The sequence below is a fragment of the Lolium rigidum genome, chromosome 4 (genome assembly GCF_022539505.1).
Source record: "Lolium rigidum isolate FL_2022 chromosome 4, APGP_CSIRO_Lrig_0.1, whole genome shotgun sequence".
In the NCBI taxonomy this organism is placed as follows: domain Eukaryota; kingdom Viridiplantae; phylum Streptophyta; class Magnoliopsida; order Poales; family Poaceae; genus Lolium; species Lolium rigidum.
Genome location: NC_061511.1, coordinates 198982382 through 198996479, shown reverse-complemented (window position 1 = coordinate 198996479; position 14098 = coordinate 198982382). Strand labels below are relative to the sequence as shown.

At 45.9% G+C, this 14098-nt stretch overlaps 1 protein-coding gene across 1 annotated transcript; it reads right to left on the bottom strand.

The window, feature by feature from the left end:
* Positions 1–8348: 8348 nt before the first annotated feature.
* Positions 8349–10562, bottom strand: LOC124649045 (pseudo histidine-containing phosphotransfer protein 5-like). The gene is made up of 6 exons (XM_047188727.1): positions 10395–10562; positions 9930–10060; positions 9769–9837; positions 8948–9019; positions 8757–8829; positions 8349–8626 (listed from the first exon to the last, which is right to left on the bottom strand). Exons 1-6 carry the CDS (start codon positions 10452–10454, stop codon positions 8573–8575), a joined length of 459 nt encoding a protein of 152 aa, XP_047044683.1. The 5' UTR covers positions 10455–10562; the 3' UTR covers positions 8349–8572.
* Between the last annotated feature and the right edge of the window lie 3536 nt (positions 10563–14098).

Below are 14098 nucleotides of genomic sequence, written 5' to 3'. Positions count from 1 at the left end.
GGACCGGCAAGGCGGAAGCTGCAGGCGAAACTCGGAGAACTGCGGGGGCTACTTGTTGTGGGTATACTTCATAGGTGTACCATCGACCGGTGCCTAGATCCGGCAAGCCCGGGTGGCCCACGAGACGGTGATGAGGCATGTGGCCCATCGGGCGGCCCGATTCTTCGTTGATCATGAAGGGAGAAGTCCAGCCCAGGATCAGCAGGCCGGATCCGTACCGACATAGAAGTAACCCGGATCCATGGAGGCCCATGAGGGACCCGGATCCAGTACGATGTATATGGAAGGCGGATCCGTGACGTGCACGGCAAGATATTGTACCGTAGTTAGGCTATCTGTAATCCGGCTAGGACTCTCCATGTAAACCCTAGATCCGTGCGCCTTTATAAGCCGGATCCCGGGAGCCCTAGAGGCACAACCACAACTCATTGTAACAACGCGAAAGCGCCCGGATAATTCCGGACAAGCAGCGGTAGGCCCTGTCATCGTGCAGGTGTTCCGAAGCTGGGTAACTCGCGTACCACCGTCCCGTGTGCACTCCGCCCTATGGCCCCTACTTCTTCTCCCCCTCGTGAGGATCCCTCCTCCGAGGTACCGTCGATTAGGCAACGACACATACGGCGCACTCAAAGCTGTGGTAGAACTCAGTGGGGTGCTGCCCGATGAATTCCTTACACGTGAGAGTGAATCCCGCCTTCTCCACCACTGGAGAAGCGTTTAATTAGATCTAGGTCTACTATCTTTTGCCTCAAATATATGTGTTTGTGTAGATGAATTATAGAACTAGATCTAATCTTTCTTTTGTCTCAAGTATATGCAAGATTTATTGGAGCAATAGAGGGGAAACAAGTTCTTGAAGGTCAATAATGGAGGGGCTAAAAGGGATCTCAATCTTAGGTACCTCTTGGCAAAGAATGCACAGGAGTTACCACCAATTTGCATGTTACCCTATTGGGGGACTGTCTAGTGCCACTAGGGCAAAATAGGCTTTTATACCAAACAAGACGGAGAGGTGTCGGTGGCTAGCCCATGCCAGAATAACTAGTACGAGAAACAACGCGACTTTTTCATATGAACTCTGATTTTGATGTAGTTGGACATGAATTAGAGATAGCAACAAGCTCTGGATCCTCACACGGAGAACCACTCACAAGATCAAAAGGAGGATGGATGATATGCAAGATTTGAGAACTATATGTATGGCTTGATCAAGGTACTCATTCGATAGCTCTTTTGTAGTATGATTATCAAACCTATAACCTGGTTTCCCACAAAGCTCCCCAAGACCAGTAAAACTAGGAAAAATCTAGAGGACGTATACATTTTCCTTGCACATTTCACCTGAGTTCGATGGCGTTTTTTATGCTTACCTCAAGTTGGAATACTTCTCTTGATCATAGTTTTTTGGTGGAAACTCGGGTTTGCTCCCTTATATTCCATTATGGGAAAGATTCACTTAATTAATCACTTTTCACATGTCTATTATCACCAAATGTACTATGAGCTTCAAACATATAATCCCATTAAGGCGCATATCTTAAACTTTCTCTTCTCAACTGCTATGACACACTCCATTTGACGTATTTATCTCATGAGCTATATCTTTCTTTATGCAAGCCCATGAGTGGTCACCAACCCACATAGATATACCAAACACATACATAATGGTTTAGTTCACAAAGTGTGATTTACCAATGCTTACCATACCACTAGATCACTCAATCCAGACAGTACAACATTTTACGATTATGCGTTGATCTTCTAGAATCCAATCCCTGAAATTGATTTGATCAACAATTATAATATTTATGCTTTATCTTGAAATCTATAAGGAATTCTTCACTTCAATTGATTGCCGCAAGACTTGATCATTGTTAGGTTAACCCATTTACCACATCATGACCATATTTGAGTTCCTTTAATGAACTCCATCTTGTTTGTTTCTTCATCTTCACGTGAACTTTATCTCAATCATCTTCATTCACTCAATGAACTCAATCTTGTGTTGGAGATATGCCCGAGAGGCAATAATAAAGTAGTTATGGTTATATCTTAGTGTTCATGATAAATGTTTACATCACATGCTATAATTGTATTAAGTGGAAACATTGATACATGTGTGTTGTATAAGCTACCAGAGTCCCTAGTAAGCCTCTCGTTTAACTAGCTTGTTGATTAATTGATTATCATAGTTTCCTGATCATGAACATTGGATGTTACTAATAATATCATGTCATTAGGAGAATGATGTGATGGACACACACCCATAGTAAGCATAGCATAAGATCAAGTCATTAAGTTCGTTCTGCTACAAGTTTTCAATACATAGTAACCTAATCCTTCGACCATGAGATTGTGTAAATCACTTACACCGGATGGATGCTTTGATTACATCAAACGCCACTTCGTAAATAGATTGTTATAAAGATGGGATTAAGTGATCTGAAAGTATGAGTTGAAGCACATGGATCAAGAGTGAGATTTGTCCATCCTGATGACGGATAGATATACTCTGGGGCCTCTCGGTGGAATGTCATTCAATTAGCTTGCAACATGTGACTAGGTCACAATGGATGATATACCACGGTACGAGTAAAGAGTACTTATCGGTAACGAGGTTGAACTAGGTATAGAGATACCGATGATCGAACCTCGGAGAAGTAAAGTATTGCGCGACAAAGGGAATCGGTATCGTATGTTAATGGTTCATTCGATCACGAAGTCATCGTTGAATATGTGGGATCCATTATGGATCTTCAGGTCCCGTTATTGGTTATTGGTCGGAGAGGTGTCTCGATCATGTCCGCATAGTTCACGAACCGTAGGGTGACACACTTAAGGTTCGATTCCGTATAGTAGATATGAAATATGAGTTGGAGACCGAATGTTGTTCGGAGTCTCGGATTGGATCCAAGACATCACGAGGAGGTTTGGAATGGTCCGGAGAATAAGATTCATATAAGGTAAGTTGATCTTAGGGTTCCGGAAAAGTTCGGGATTTTTCCGGTATCGTTCCAGGAACCTTCTAGAAGGTTCCGGGGGTCCCACGGTGGGGCCCACCTATCCCGGAGGGACCACATGAGCTAAATGGGTGGTGCACCACGCCCACATAGGCTGGAGATTGATGCGTCTCAAACGTATCTATAATTTTTGATGTTCCATGCTTGTTTTACACCAATTCATATATGTTTTGTTTACACTTTGTTGCACTTTTACATGATTTCCAGCACTAACCTATTAACAAGATGCCACATTGCCAGTTTCCTATTTTCTGATGTTTTTGTATTTCAGAAAAGTTGTACATGAAATATTCTCGGAATTGGACGAAACAAAAGCTGGAGTCAATATTTTACCGAAACGAAGACGGAGTCCAGAGGGGGTCGACGAGCCGCCACAGGGCGGCCAAAACCACCCTTGGCACGGCCTGGACCTGGCCCGCGCCAAGGTGTGGTCTGGGTCCACCAGGCGCCCCACCGACCTAAATCCTCCGCCTATTCATACATCTTCTCAGGAAAACCCTGGATACCCGAGCCTCCATCCACGAAAAGTTCCGTCACGACCGCCATCGTAGAACCCATCTCGGGGGGGGGGGGTCTGAAGCTCTTCCCGGCACCCTGCCGGAGGGGGAAATCATCATCGGAGGCATCTACATCGCCATGCATGCCTCCGAAGTGATGTGTGAGTAGTTCATCCCTGGACTATGGGTCCATAGCAGTAGCTAGATGGTTGTCTTCTCCACTTTGTGCTTCATGTATCGATCTTGTGAGCTGCCCTACATGATCAAGATAATCTTTATGTAATCATATATGTTTGGTTTGTTGGGATCCGATGAATATTGTGTACTATGTTGAGATTGATTATATATTCATGTCATATGTTATTTGTGATCTTGCATGCTCTATGTTGCTAGTAGAAACTCTGACCAAGTGGACACTTGTGACTTCAGGAGGGAGTATTTATGCTCGATAGTACGTTCATGCCTCTAGTTTTCTGGGAGAGTGACTTTATAATTTCTAAGATTGTAGATGTGTTGTTGCTACTAGAGAGAAAACAACAATATTTTATCCGAGGGTAATTCTATTGTTTACTATACACACATTGCTTAATGCGATAGTCTGTTGCATGCAACTTTATACTGGAAAGAGTGCAGACGCTAACCTGAAGGTGGATTATTAGTCATAGACGCAGTTGGATTACGCAGTTGGACGCTAACTTGTCTTCGATGGCGGCGGAGCTATGGAAATTTCCGTGGATGGAGGCTGATTGATTTAGGGTTTTCGCGTTGGGGGCAATATATAGGCGAAAGGGCGATGTCGGCGGGTGCTCGGGGGCCCCGCACCATGCCTAGGCGCGGCCAGGGGGCGCGCCTAGGGGTGGTGTGGCCGCCTCCCGGCTCTTCTCCGTCTCCTCTTTGGACTGCGTCTTCGTGACAGAAAAATAGGAACTTCGGCTTTTGTTTCATCCAATTCTGAGAATATTTCCAGAACAACTTTTCTGAAATACAAAAACAACAGAAAACAGGAACTGGCACTGTGACAACTTGTTAATAGGTTAGTTCCCAAAAATGCATAAAAATGCCACGAAGTGTAAACAAAACATATAGCAATTGGTGTAAAACAAGCATGGAGCATCAAAAATTATAGATACGTTTGCAACGTATCAGCCGACGACTAGCCATGGTCAGGGCAGACGTAGGTCTTGGCGCTTGAGCTGTTGTGCTTATAGATGTTCATCTTCAGGCTGAAAGCCTTGATCTTGAACTCCAACACATCGTCACGCTTCAAGTCGTACTTGGATACGACTACCGACCTGTTCCTCCCCACTCCCCAGTACTTACAGCGGAGAAATCCGGTGTTGTAGACGTCGATGATGATCCAGGAGCCCGCGAGGAAGCTCCCGGAGTCCTGGACGAAAGCGGTCGCGATAGGGGCGCCGGCGAAAAAATCCCCGCCAGCTCGGAAAGGGTTGGCCCAATGACCTCCCGACGGCCGCACTCGAGGTCCCAGCCTCCGATGAGGCTTCCGTTTGCGTGCCCGCCAACTGATCGGCAATATAGCTCTCAGAGCCTTCACCAAATCGAAGTCGCTTGCCATGCCTAGACTTTGGATCTGGTTCGTTGCTCAATGCTCCTGCGCCGACTGATTGAGCACAACGAGGGGCTTCCACAACAGAGGTGAGGGTGGAGGAACGCCAGCCATGGCGAGCGGAGGTGAGTGAGTGGTTTTTGAGCGATGAAGGGAGTAGAGTGGGGAGTTAACTCATGGAGCACCAAGTTTACAAAACATATAGCAATTGGTGTAAAACAAGTATGGAGCATCAAAAATTATAGATACGTTTGCAACGTATCAGCCGACGACTAGCCATGGTCAGGGCAGACGTAGGTCTTGGCGCTTGAGCTGTTGTGCTTATAGATGTTCATCTTCATGCTGAAAGCCTTGATCTTGAACTCCAACACATCGTCACGCTTCAAGTCGTACTTGGATACGACTACCGACCTGTTCCTCCCCACTCCCCAGTACTTACAGCGGAGAAATCCGGTGTTGTAGACGTCGATGATGATCCAGGAGCCCGCGAGGAAGCTCCGGAGTCCTGGACGAGCGGTCGCGGCAGGGCGCCGGCGGAAAAATCCCCGCCAGCTCGGAAAGGGTTGGCCCAATGACCTCCCGACGGCCGCACTCGAGGTCCCAGCCTCCGATGAGGCTTCCGTTTGCGTGCCCGCCAACTGATCGGCAATATAGCTCTCAGAGCCTTCGCCAAATCGAAGTCGCTTGCCATGCCTAGACTTTGGATCTGGTTCGTTGCTCAATGCTCCTGCGCCGACTGATTGAGCACAACGAGGGGCTTCCACAACGGAGGTGAGGGTGGAGGAACGCCAGCCATGGCGAGCGGAGGTGAGTGAGTGGTTTTTGAGCGATGAAGGGAGTAGAGTGGGGAGTTAACGCGGAACGTTCGGTCTCCCGCGCTTTCCAAAGGGTGTAGATGAGAGGGCACGCTGCGCTCGTCAGAGCTTGCACGCGCGACAATGGACGAATCAAGCGTGCCTGGCGGGCCAACATTTGGACTGAACTCTTGCAGTGCAGGAAAATGATATGAGCATGCCTACCAAATGGGCCGAATCTTCTCCACGCGTGCATGAAACTACTTCGCGAGCAACCAAATTCGCTCCTAGGAAATCCTTTTCCTGGATATGAAATCTCATCCATGGAATTGGGTATCAGCTAGCCAATTCTCAAGCAGTGCGGCCTAGGTCTTGTCTCCCTTGTTGATTAAGTCGGAAACCTCTCCCCGCCCCTCCCCTTCCGTGACTCTCTTCTCCCACCAGATCTAGGGCCGCTGGCCCCTCCCCTCTCCTCTCCGGCTTGCTGGCGTTGAGAAGGGCGAGGGTCCCACCCTTGTACAGCTGTAGGTACGCGTAATAGCTAGGGTTAGTTATAGTTTAGTCTGCCCTTGGTGGAGTTTGGCTTCATGCCGGTCTGCTGCGTCGTTCCCATGCCTAGGAGCAGCATGGGAGGCCCTCTGGTCCATTCCTTTGATCTTCTTCCGAGGTGGAAGGCGAGTGGGGGCGGTGGATCTGAGGATTGTGGCCTGAATAAGCTCGTTTTTGTCCTTGTTGGTGCCCCAGATCGAGAGGAGATCGGGGGGTGCGTGTTGTTGTTCTATGCTACTCGAGGTCACCGTGGTGGTGGAGAAGAGGAGAAAGAGAAGCAGCTTCTGAGCAGATCCAAAGGAAATCAGGTGGAGCTCCAACTTCCAGGTCTAGTACTTCTCAATCTTGTATTGGATTCCCAGGCTGGTGTTGAGTCTGCAATTGGAGGAGCTCATAAGCAGCGGTTCTTCGTGGGAAGCAACGCCGCCCATGGTGGTGGTCGAAGGGTGGTCTCCTTTGTGGGCTACGCCGCCCATCCCTATGGTCGATTGGCGGTCTTCCTACCGCCGCTGCTTCTTCTGGTTGAATGGCAACCTTTTTTTCTCCTGGCCAGTGTGCCTAAAGGGAGGCAACAGTCATTCCTCACGGCGTCTGTGGTGCTCATCCATGGAAGCTTCTTCGTCCCAAGTGGCGACGTCCCCGGCGGCGGTGAGGTGCTCGTGCGGGAATGGCCTTGGACCCGATTGCGTTCTCCATCAGGTGCTCGGGGTCTTCTTTACAAAAGAGAGGGACCAAATTGTATTTTCCTGTTTTCTTTGGACCAATATGTAAGGTGTACTCTTGTTATCTTAATATAAGTGGTTCTGCCGGGGTCCTTCGAGACCCCTCCTGTGTTCAAAAAAAAAAGCAGTGCGGCCTTCTATCCGAGCAGAATCACAGAGAAATAACTGACGGCGTCAAATTACAATTAGAGGTCCATACGGCGTGCGCGGCACCCACTTTTGAAGCATCCATTCCTCGGGGCCCACTTGATGGCCGGCACGTCGGATACTAGTAGTGCTGACGACGTCAAACAATTGAATCGTGCTCCCGCCAGGGCGGCCGCTCGGGAGTAAACTACCGGAGTCAAAGTACAGTACTATACGCTCTTCAGCTGGAAGATGGTTACAGCAATCGGAAATTCATTTCCCTCAGTAAACTCTCACGCTTCAGAGTAAGTGAGAGCGACAGTTTGTGGAACAATTCATTGAGAGGAATCGGCACGCTTTCCACAGGATTCCTCCCAAATTTTCTCATCACGTCCCAAATGATCATAAAACCGAGTGCATTTTCAGATGAATTCCCATGTCCCAAATGGTCCTACCTAGGTGCTAGGTCGGCCTTCCCCAGTGGTTGCGACTTCAGAGTCAGGCTAGAAAAACACCACTGACGAATTTTTAGACTTCGCAGTTCCGCATAGTGAGTTAGATACTCTAATGCTCGGTAGCTCGGCCGTGTCCATCACAGAGATTTCACAACTATTCCCAGTTAGCTCACTAATGTCCATCAGACCTTCGATTACATCCATCGCAACCCCTCAGCTGCCCTAACACTCCTAAGTCCAGCCTACCTCATCATCAGTGCTTACCGACACACACCACACGCACCGCAATGAGATCCAACTCTGGACAATGATCTGTCGCAGTCTGGATGACAGTTCAGACAAAACAAGGGCAGAAGAAATCTCACCGGGCAAACATCCACAAGCCCGAAGAGAAAGAAGAAGAAAATGCTAGCAAGCTCGGTTGATTTTATTTAACGCATATAAGCGCAGCATGATACAAATGTGAGACTATTATCGCCACATGACACCAATAGCTCTGGACAACGATCCATCGCAATCTGGATGATGATCCCACAGTGCAAACACTCACAAACTTGAAGTGTAATAAAACAAAATGCAAGCTCGATCAATTTTATAAATCGCATATAAGCGCGGACATGACACAACACAATATCAGGCTATTTATTATCACCACAGGACACCAATAGGTCACCCTTGATTATATAATATCTTTTCTTTAAATGAAGATTATATGATAGTATCTTGTAGGCATTAACTTGCACCCACAGCATCACCAAGCATGCCTCCTGTCATGGGTCTTTTATTCACCGCATCCCAATACTGGTACACCTGCTTGTACGAGTGCCAAGGGGGGCAGCTGCTTACTTGCCTCCAGACTTGGTTGCAGTCCTGGCAGGACCGGCTTGTCGCAGAAGCTGCTTGTAGACATGCCATGTTATTAGAACACACAGCGATATAGGATAGGCACCGTGTGGACATGCCATGTTATTAGAACATGCGGCTAGATAGGATAGGCACGCCGAAGCTGGGGATGGCAAAGGTTACCTGGAAGTACGACTCCAGCTTCTGCCTAAGGATAGCATGCTCCCTCTTCACTTTCTGGAAAGATTTCCTGCAGCTGTATAACAGACATAGAAGAGGATGTGTTAGTGAGAAACTGATTATATTATATTCAAGATAAAGACCATGTATCAACATGTTAACCAGGTAAGCAAAAGCAAGAGAGAGATGGATACCCTTCAGCATTTTCTTGTCCGCAGCTATTCCTGAATGATGTGCACTCATTGTTCATCTTAGAAGCGCCAATGCTGTGACAAGTGGTATTATGTTAAGTCCAAAGCACTTCAGTTGGAATGGTCGCACGTGATGAGTAATGCACGAATAAAAACACAAGTCTCTGCATTGGCAGATCTTTGTAAAAAATCTATTTTATACATTCATCGAGCTTCTAATGCTGTAATGCATTAGCAGGGTACTAAACACAGGTACTTCAAGTAGAACCGAAGCGTAGAAGCATCCCTAAGCAAACAATATAAGTACACTAACTGTAAGGCATTGTGTTTCAAGAACTGAGGACACAAAAAATACAGTGTTCAGGCACACCAGACATCTAGAAGCAATCTAGAATCCTACAGGAGCTTTCTGCTGGCCCATAAAGAAAATAGTCAACGACTCATTTTTCCTATCCATAAATGTGTTGTGAGCTTACAATACTGCATCTAGTCAAAGGTTCAGATTAGGTTCACTGCAAACATACGGAAGATAATGTGAAACTAAAAAGTTCTCATCTTTCACCCATGAAACCGACCTTGGACATGTGTGGCTGTCCTTAAACAGGCGAGGACTTTCTAATCCAAGTTGGGCAGTTTGTTGGGAAAAGAAAGGAGGTTTTTCCCTCCCCAGCAGAATAGGTAATCAATACTAGGCAAGAATTTGCCTAAAAGGGCAACAAAATTAAAGCCTGAGTCAATCACCACCACTTTCTGCCACATGGGCGTGCAACATCTAATCATCTATTGCCTAAAAAAGATATGCAAAAGCAACTGTTCGGGCGTACCTAAAACAGCTTCCTTTTAGTTGCTGCATGTGTGCATCCCATCTATTGAAATCTCCCGGATACTTCTCCCTGCAGTGTTATTGTTAGATATTATACTTACCAACATCAATACAGCTGAATGTGCAATTGAATACCAAATTTATAAAATTGCCGTTGCTTACATAGCTTGCTCAATATTTGCCACTAGTCTCGCCGAATCCTTAAAGAACAAGGAAACCACTTCTTCTGCAAAATTAGGACTAGCTTCATCCTGCAAGTCCTCGACCTGACAAAATTGCTCATCCAAATACCCCTGTTATCATAATGCTTAGCTAAATCAGCAAATATTCATACCAACATATATTAAAATAAGGTAAGTAGCAGAACAAGAGATTCATAAAATGGTAAAAAATGTATATCTTAATTCTAAAAGCATTGCTGCACATAAAAGTATGTTTGGAATTTTGAGCTCTACATGGTAAATAACTTATTCAATGTTTTGTGCTTCATTCAAATTCCTCTAAGGTGTGTCAAAGTTTCTATCCAGAGGTGCCAAGTGAAAATCTTGTTTTGGCCCCGAAAAGTACATGACTTGTATTATTGCCTCAACTACAATGCTCAAGGTTTGAGATGAACAGAGCACACGCCTGATCAAAGAGGCTTCTTTTCAAGGATGCTGCTTGGCGTCGCAAATTAGCATACTCCATTTATGAGTGTTGAATGATGGGAAAAGAGGGAAGGCAGAGTCCTGAAAGGTGGGAGACAAGCACAAAATGCATATGCAACTGCTCGATCACTTCTGAATATGAGGTTGTTTATATAGCACCGGAGGTTGTCACTATTCCTCCATCAACATAAGTGGAAGCGAAGATATTTTAAAATTCTGACGGCAAAGCTTATCATCTCACATATGCAAATGATTTTGTTGCCAACGTGTGCAAAAGACATTTTTGAAAATGACCTGAACAGCTATAGACTGTGACGCTCCTCAAAATGAATTTTGTGTGCCCTTGGTGTGCAGAAACTGTAACCTTTCCTATTTAAATATGCAGATAAAATAATTATTCAACCCAAAAAGATGCATTTTTTACTTGGCACAGCATAATCTATACAAATTTGACATCTAATAACCTAAAGAAGATTGCTAATTAATCTTCACAAGAAGGTTAAAAGGTCACATAATCTGATACAGGTCTTCATGTGACAACTTCCAATTGGTCCTAAATTCCTAACAGCTCTCTCAAGCCTTGATGTCATCAAACTGAAATTTTGAGAACAAAGAACCAATGTCCATTCATTGAGGGCAAAACAAAACATCACTCTCTTTTCATGGTGAGTAACATTTAGACGAGTTCATGTATACATGCCTAAGTCTCGAATGCTAGAGTTCGCAAAATCAAGACAATGAACAAAAAAGAATATTATTTCATCAGATATAATGTTTCAGATGGCGGCTCATTCTTACAGGAAACGAACATGTGTCAAGTATGGATATATGAATTGTTCTAATACAGGAGATTTTCTAGAGCGACACGTCGGACATAAGAGGACGATACAACAGGACTAGTGTTAGTGCATCTCAATGTTCAAGCATAATGTGGTGATAAAACCATCGAGAACGACAGAGAATTCGAATAGGTCTAAGATATGCCTACTTTGTGCACAGCCAAAAGAAAGCTGGAGAAAGAAAACGATTTCAATAGCTCATTCTAACAGTGACAGACCAAGACTCTCTCAAATCACTGGACCACGTGGCACAATGCTTTGCCAAAAGGAGCTAAAATAGATTCATTCAGTGATTGGTCCAATGAATGATCTTCACCGCCCTTCAATGAGCATCACATCTTGATAAGAGAATCTGACGTGGAATGAAATAACAAAAAAAGAATCCTATTGATCGGAAAATAGAACTAAAAAGAGAGAACATTCCATGCAGACTGAACTGCCATAGCACTTGGTCATAAAACGGGAGTATGAGAGATGAGTTACATATAGCAGTTGCTACCTTCCCTGGATGTTGCACGCGTTTATAGAAATATCCTACAGCATGATTTCACTATTCATCCTTGCAGCAGCATCGCTCTCCCTTTACATACAGAACATTCACATGACAACATCCTCCTAAAAGAGCCTGTGAGGCCTCAACGCGCAATGAGCGATGAAACATCTCCTTAGAGCACAGGCAAAGGATAATAAAATTATGCATGAAAGCCACATTCAAGACAGTGTAACTAATACACGGTCCTTTGTTGCATTTGGAAGACAAGAATGGCATCCAACACATTATAATTCAAATGTAAGTCTGTAACAAATGTGTTGTACCCAGTAATAGAGTATGACATATGAAGTCATGCTGGCACTTCATGCATGACTTGTACATCAGTTCTTAAGTATTCCCTCCGTCCCAAAAAGGATATCTAAATTTGGATACATCTATACACTAAATCGTGTACAATTCGGATAACTGGTACCCAACATTTGAGAGCACACTTAAGTTCTTTCAGCTTTTTAGAATATTAAGTGAAAGGTTTTCCAGGAAGCTAGCATGTCTCAAGAAGTTTTGCACACGTCCTCTCAGAAGCAACGAACATCATAGCTGAGATAGGACCAGCATACTATGATGAGATCCTTTAATCGTGGCTACATAACATACCATATACATGGCATATATATTTATATCCTCTTGCGTGACTTTATCTATACCAATGGCTTATGTCAGTTGAGAAAAAGGATCAGCATGCTATTCATAGTAACGACAAATGCACCTCCCTAAAATAAATCACAAAGTGCATAACTTTGACAAGACCAACAGTACACTTCAGAAGCTCTAGATTAGCAATTAATCTGTGTAATTCCACTAACTTCCCTAGTTGTATTACCAACAACTCCAAACTCTAAACAATAAAGTAGTAAAAACTAGAAACACATAATGCACATTTTTGTAGTCCTTGGTTGGCAGTTCATACAGTATGCTTCTAATGGGATCACAACCTAGTAGCTCAGCAAAATGGCAAAATATATTAGTACATACTTGGATACTAGACGCCCCCCCCCCCCTAGTGACGGCACGCCCTGATCTGATTGGGGCTGGCTGGGCAAAGCCGCGGTGATGCCTACACCCGAGCGAGGATTGGCGGAGCACGCGATTCTTCGACGGGAGCCTAGCGTCCCCAATTTGCCGCGCCAATCCCTGCTCGAATCGGAACAAATCAGCGTGGCTGAACCAGCGCCGTGAACAGGCAAAATAATCGCTGGCAGCGCTGGCGCAGTGTGCGCCTCACGAATAGCTGCAGACGAGATGCGGTGGTTGTTACCGGCGGCCGGCGAAGGAGGTCGGAAGGCCGGCTTGACGCCGGCGGAGGAGTTTGCACGGACTAATGGGCCGGGTGGCCGGGTGGATGGTTGTGTAATGGGCCGTGTACACGTGTAGTGGATGTCACGAGAAGCCTGCGTGTGTGTCGCGTCTTGGAAAAAGCTTTGTTTGAAGAACTGGACCGTGACACGGCGGCCCACACAGAAACCGCAGCGAAATCTCGCCGGCGATTTTCGTCCGGTGTCGCGTCTCTCTCTCCGTGCGCGGCGGGATGGCGGCGGACTGGGAGGGGATCCACCCGAGGGAGCTGCGGCAGATGGAGGAGATCCGGGAGCTCGACATGGAGGAGCTCAACGTCGAGACGGAAGAGGAAGGCGGCGGCGACGAGGAGGAGGAGGATGACGAGGAAGAGGAGGGGGACGGGGAGGAGGAAGTGGACTACGGCCGCCTCCTCGCCGTCCACTCTTTCAGGAGGTCATCTCTCAACACCTCTCATCGCCATGCTCCCTTTCTCAAGTTCTCATGTAGTATCCGTAGCGCGCTTGACTGCTCTAGGGGTTGATCCCCTCTCTTGGAACTGTAGAGCCGTGCTTGTGGAATCGGTGCTACCGAAGCTGTCGTTTAGTGGCGATTATCCTGAGTGAGTGAGCATTTCGAGGTGAGGATTTCGACGGAGGACGTTAGGCCTACGAATCGATGAATGGCTGTGTGCTCACTCTAGTTTCACCTGTAAAGAAATGTTGTCATCATCAGCCTGAACCCTAGAGTGGAGAGTGTGGGGATTTCAGGAAAAGGAGTATCTCCACCATAGCTCCAAACCCGTGCCAGTGAAAGAAATCTTTCTTCGTATTCTCGATTGGCTTGGTGATTATTTGTATCTCTGGTGCTTGTGTGAAGTTACAGCTCTATCTTGTGATCTGATGTGATGAAAGCTTATAAGTATGAGTAGCTTAGAGCGCCTGCAACTGTTACTTTAGACAAGGTGTGCGTGCCTCTGAAGGGCACCTGCAACTATTTGTTTGTTAGTAATTTTGTTAG